At 57.7% G+C, this 6,000-nt stretch overlaps 1 protein-coding gene across 1 annotated transcript in view; it reads right to left on the bottom strand.

Annotated features, from left to right (window-relative positions):
- Positions 1-6,000, bottom strand: part of lrsam1 (leucine rich repeat and sterile alpha motif containing 1) — an 89,464-nt gene that overhangs the window by 17,782 nt on the left and 65,682 nt on the right. Inside the window, 3 exon segments of the mRNA XM_043719876.2 lie at positions 1-75; positions 1,444-1,542; positions 3,072-3,167. The exon segment at positions 1-75 is cut by the window's left edge and continues 57 nt beyond it. Of these exon segments, the coding sequence (XP_043575811.2) occupies positions 1-75; positions 1,444-1,542; positions 3,072-3,167 (270 nt within the window).

The following is a 6,000-nucleotide window of genomic DNA, read 5'->3' as shown; positions in this document are numbered from 1 at the left end:
GGCGAAAAGTGGCAGGTACTGATCTGCTGATAGCTCAGCCAATATATCCACCAGCGCCTTCTCCACACCCTCCTCCTGTATGGAACAAAACAGGGTCAGGATATCAGCAGTTTGACTGTACGGCAGGGCTAGGGAGAGAGGTGATCTGTAAAGAGGCATGAAGGGAGGCTAGCAAGACATTTAGTGGATATATATCTGAGAGGAGCTGCTGGAGATAGAATGTGCTGGGGAGAGTGAGGAAGCAGATGCTGGAGATCAGAGTCGAAAGTGCAGTGCTGGAAAAGCACAGCAGGTCAGGCAGCATCCGAGGAGCAGGAGAATCGACATTTTTGGCGGAAGCCCTTCATCAGGAATGAGGCCTGTGGGCCGGAGGGCTGAGAGATAAATGGGATGGAGTGGGGGGAGGCAGCTGAGAGTGCAATAGATAGATGAAGGTGGGTGTAATGGTGATAGGTCGGAGTGGATAGGTGGGAAGGAAGATGGACAGGTAGGACAGGTAATGAGGGCAGTGCCGGAGTTGGAAGGTTGGATCTGGGATAAGGTGGGGGAAGGGGAAAATGAGGAAACTGGTGAAATTCACATTGATGCCGAGGGGTTGGAGAGTCCCGAGGCAGAAGGTGAGGCGTTCTTCCTCCAGGCGCCAGACGGTAAGGTTGTGGCAATGGAGGAGGCCCAGGAGCTGCATGTCCTTCGCGGAGTGAGAGTGGACCGTTGAGGTTTCGGGGTGGTGGGATTGGTTGATGCGGGTGTCCAGGAGAATGTGCCACTAGCTGTTAATGGCTTTCCACGTCTCAGCCTAATGATCCCTGGTACTGACCACAATGAGTACTGTGCAGCGCCAAACAGGTCAGAATATGGGCTACTTTCGCTTGAAGCTCCTTTAGGGTGTCTCAAATTCTGGAGCCGTCATTCCATCAGAACAAATAGAGGTCAAGTCCACGTGAAGAGGGGAAGGGAACAATGTTTAGCCTAATGTGCCAACTACTGCTATTCCCAAATACTCCTCCTGTTGTGTACCCAGACGATGTCCTCTGCTCACAATCTGGTAAATCAGAGGTCAGACGCCACTAGACTTGGTGCCTACCCAACTGCATTGTGCTCCCGTTGGTTAGATGTTGAAGAAGAACATTTGACAGAAAAATAAACTTGTTTATGATTCAACAGCAATGGATTACATTAATGGACAAAAAAGGATGAAACTTGACAGACTGTTGCCTCCTGAATGCAAGATATAAGGAGCTGGGCTGAAAGACCTTTGCCCCCATTCAATAGGTGGATAAATAATGCAGAATGGTTTTTAGGACATGTATGGGAACAAACGTCTGATCCAGTCAGAGATCAGTTAACACAGTAAAATAATTGCTCAGGTCACAAGCCTGCAAAGAAGGTTCTTTATTCAGAATGGGATATGTCAGGCAAGCAAAGTGACATGCATCAACTTACCCGTGCTCGGAGAGACAGGGGTTTCTGGTCCATCAGACGCTGGTACTGAATCAACCAGTAATTCTCCTGGCTGGTCTCGTGTTTGGTCTCCATTTCTGCCTGAAGAAAAACACAATACAGCTTACTCCAACTGGGTACATCTCGCCCTGACCAGGTACAACACCCAGCCTGCACCCAAAACATTCAGGGTGTAATTATGGGAGGGAACAGAGAAACAGCAGGCTATTTGTTTACGTGTCATTGTGGAAATCAGAACTGATCTGTACAGTAACTCAATCTAACCAGCTTGCTTACTTATTTCTTAGCTAATACAAGTCTACTGGTCTCCAAGATAAAATTGAGTTTGCACAAATTATTTTTAAACATTAAAATAACACATCCCCTGCCCTTCAGTAAAAAAAAAAAAATCGCTTATCCTAACTTCTCTTGCATGTTCAGGGTCTGATTTTAAATTTAATGTCTCCTTTTCTGGACATACTCCCACCCTCTACAAGTGGAAAAATGTCACTCTTCTCACATCACATCCTTTCCTTAGCAAATAGAAGTCTGGTTTCTGTAACCTTTCACCATAAAAGAGCCCCACAAAGCCTCTGATTTACTTTTCCTAATTGGATTGCTCGACACTAGGAGTGAGGGGAGTGCTGTCACTCCAAGCCAGTTATGGTTGGTACTAGAGTGAACTAAGAGCATCATACAGGAGATACACCAATATTGAAGCGCTAAGTGAGGTGATCATACCATAGATATCTAGCAGATTTAAGAACAGTTTCTTCCTCACTGTTACCAGACTTATGAACGGACTTCTCATCTATTAAATTTGATCCTTCTCTGAAGGTGTAACGCTAGACAAGTGTTCAAAGTTTGTGCGAAGATTTGTAGCTTGGGTGCTCGTTGTTGTGGTTCTGTTCGCCAAGCTGGAAGTTTTTGTTGCAAACGTTTCGTCCCCTGGCTAGGCGACATCATCAGTGCTTGGGAGCCTCCTGCGAAGCGCTTCTTTGATGTTTCCTCCAGTGTTTATAGTGGTCTGTCCCTGCGCTTCCGGTTGTCAGTTTCAGCTGTCCGCTGTAGTGGTTGGTATATTGGGTCCAGGTCGATGTGTTTATTGATGGAGTTTGTGGATGAATGCCATGCCTCTAGGAATTCCCTGGCTGTTCTCTGTCTGGCTTGCCCTATGATAGTAGTGTCCGAGGAAGGGTCACTAGTTAACAGTGATTTCTCACCACAGATGCTGCCAGACCTAGAGTTTTTCCAGCAATTGCTATTTTTGTTACTACATTCTGCTTTCTGTTCTATTACCCTGATGTCATTATGTGGGCTATTTGTCTGGTTAGCGCACAAAACAATACTTTTCACTGTGCGCGCGTACATGTGACAATAATAAATCAAATCAAAGGCTTCTCCCTGTCTACTGTATCCAACCCGCTCTTGTTTTTGAAACTTCTATCAAAATCTCCATCAGCTGTGTTTTTATCTCTCCAAGTCTCAACTTCTTCAATCTATTCGCATAACTGAAGCTTCCCATTCCTGGAAGCATCCTTGTAAATTCTTTTGCACTCTTTCCATTGCACAGTATCCCGACGCATGTGACAATAATAATTGAATCAGAAGTCAAATCCTCCCTCACGTACCAGCAGGTCCCGAAGCTCGGTCTCCCGCTGTTTCTTCTCCTTCAGTAGCTGCTGGAGGAGGTCACTCAGGGCCTGCCTCTCTCCCATCAGAGTTTCCTGGCGGGCAACAAACAGCCAATGAGAAGCCGAGAGTTTACCCACGAGGGCGTGGTGCGTGAGGACATCGCGTGAGCCGGCCAATGGCTCCCGGCACGCGAGGGGAAAGCCGCGGGGGAGGGAGGGGGAGGGGAGGGGAGGGGAGGGGAGGGGAGTGGGAGGGGGAGGGGGAAGGGGAGGGGGAGGGGGAAGGGGAGGGGGAAGGGGAGGGGAAAGGGGAGGGGGAAGGGGAGGGGGAAGGGGAGGGGGAAGGGGAGGGGGAAGGGGAGGGGGAAGGGGAGGGGGAAGGGGAGGGGGAAGAGGAGGGGGAAGGGGAGGGGGAGGGGAAGGGGAGGGGGAAGGGGAGGGGGAGGGGAGGGGGAGGGGAAGGGGAGGGGGAGGGGAGGGGGAGGGGGAGGGGAGGGGGAGGGGAGGGGGGGAGGGAGGAGGAAAGGGAGGGGGAGGAGGGAGGGGGAGGGGGGGAGGGAGGGGGAGGGGGGAGGGGAGGGAGGGGGGAGGAGGGGGTAGGGGAGGGAGGGGGGAGGAGGGGGTAGGGGAGGGAGGGGGTAGGGGAGGGAGGGGGGAGGGGGAGGGGGGGGAGGGGGAGGGAGGGGGGAGGGGGGAAGGAGGGGGAGGGAGGGGGAGGGAGGGGGGAGGGAGGGGGAGGGAGGGGGGAGGGGGGGGAGGGAGGGGGAGGAGAGGGGGGAGGAGGGAGGGGAGGGGGGAGGGGGAGGGGGGAGGGAGGGGGAGGGGAGGGGGAGGGGGGAGGGAGTGGGAGGGGGAGGGAGGGGGGGAGGGGGGGGAGGGAGGGGAGGGAGGGGGAGGGGGAGGTGGAGGGGGGAGGGGGGGGAGGGAGGGGAGGGAGGGGGAGGGGGAGGTGGAGGGGGGAGGGGGAGGGGGGGACGGAGGGGGAGGGGAGGGAAGGGAGGGGGAGGGGGGGACGGAGGGGGAGGGGAGGGAAGGTAGGGGGAGGGGAGGGAGGGGGAAGGGAGGGGGAGGGGAGGGAGGGGGAGGGGAGGGAGGGAGGGGGGGGGGGGGGAGGGGGGAGGAGGGGGAGGGAGGGGGGGAGAGAGGTTCCCGCCCAGAGAAACGGCTGCGACGGGAAGCCTGGAGCGGGGAGAAACATAGCGTCAGATGGGGATGAGAGTGACCTCCACTGCCGCAGCCTGGAGGCAGCATTCACACGCTTGGAAAAATCAGGGAGGCGCACCGACCGAGAAATAAGATAGCAGAAAAGGCCATGAGGTAGAGCTGCAAATTAAGGCACGTTCATCTTTTTGAAAAATAATACAAAAACAAAACTGGACCTTTAACGTCTGGGACGTGGCTGGGGACAAGAATGGAGGAGGGAAAAGATGAACAGGAGGAGAGAGGTGGGGTTGGGGGGGGGGAAGAGAGGTGGGGTTGGGGGGGGGGGGGGGGAAGAAGGGGTGGGGTCGGGGGGGGGGGAAAGAGAGGTGGGGTTGGGGGGGGGGGAAGAGAGTGGGCTTGTGTGGGGAGAGAGGTGGGGTTGGGGGGGCAGAGAGGTGGGGTTGGGGGGGGAGAGAGGTGGGGTTGGGGGGGGGAAGAGAGGTGGGGTTGGGGGGGGGAAGAGAGGTGGTGTTGGGGGGGGAAGAGAGGTGGGGTGGGGGGGGTGGGGAAGAGAGGTGGGGTTGGGGGGGGAAGAGAGGTGGGTTGGGGGGGGAAGAGAGGTGGGGTTGGGGGGGGAAGAGAGGTGGGGGGGTGGGGGGGAAGAGAGGTGGGGTGGGGGGGGAAGAGAGGTGGGGTTGGGGGGGGGAAGAGAGGGTGGGTTTGGGGGGGGGAAGAGAGGTGGGTTTGGGGGGGGGAAGAGAGGTGGGGTTGGGGGGGGGGAAAGAGAGGTGGTGTTGGGGGGGAAGAGAGGTGGTGTTGGGGGGGGAAGAGAGGTGGGGTTGGGGGGGGAAGAGAGGTGGGGTTGGGGGGGAAGAGAGGTGGGGTTGGGGGGGAAGAGAGGTGGGGTTGGGGGGGGAAGAGAGGTGGGGTTGGGGGGGGGAAGAGAGGTGGGGTTGGGGGGGAAAGAGAGGTGGGGTTGGGGGGGAAAGAGAGGTGGGGTTGGGGGGGGAAAGAGAGGTGGGGTTGGGGGGGAAAGAGAGGTGGGGTTGGGGGGGGAAAGAGAGGTGGGGTTGGGGGGGGAAAGAGAGGTGGGGTTGGGGGGGGGGAAAGAGAGGTGGTGTTGGGGGGGAAGAGAGGTGGGGTTGGGGGGGGAAGAGAGGTGGGGTTGGGGGGGGAAGAGAGGTGGGGTTGGGGGGGAAGAGAGGTGGGTTGGGGGGGGAAGAGAGGTGGGGTTGGGGGGGGAAGAGAGGTGGGGTTGGGGGGGGGAAGAGAGTGGGGTTGGGGGGGGAAGAGAGGTGGGGGTTGGGGGGGGAAAGAGAGGTGGGGTTGGGGGGGGAAAGAGAGGTGGGTTGGGGGGGGGAAGAGAGGTGGGGTTGGGGGGGAAAGAGAGGTGGGGTTGGGGGGGAAAGAGAGGTGGGGTTGGGGGGGGAAAGAGAGGTGGGGTTGGGGGGGGGAAAGAGAGGTGGGGTTGGGGGGGAAGAGGTGGGGTTGGGGGGGAAGAGAGGTGGGGTTGGGGGGGGGAAGAGAGGTGGGGGTGGGGGGGAAGAGAGGTGGGGTTGGGGGGGGAAGAGAGGTGGGGTTGGGGGGGGGAAAGAGAGGTGGGGTTGGGGGGAGAGAGGTGGGGTTGGGGGGTGGAGAGAGGTGGGGTTGGGGGGTGGAGAGAGGTGGGGGTGGGGGGGGAGAGGTGGGGTGGGGGGGGGGGAGAGAGGTGGGGTTGGGGGGGGGAGAGAGGTGGGGTTGGGGGGGAGAGAGGTGGGGTTGGGGGGGGGAGAGGTGGGTTGGG

This window comes from Chiloscyllium plagiosum, unplaced genomic scaffold (assembly GCF_037043375.1).
Source record: "Chiloscyllium plagiosum isolate Xiang-an unplaced genomic scaffold, Cpla_swu_hap1 HiC_scaffold_21, whole genome shotgun sequence".
Lineage (NCBI taxonomy): Eukaryota > Metazoa > Chordata > Chondrichthyes > Orectolobiformes > Hemiscylliidae > Chiloscyllium > Chiloscyllium plagiosum.
The sequence above is the reverse complement of the archived record's forward strand: the minus strand, read 5'-3'. Positions and strand labels throughout refer to the sequence as shown.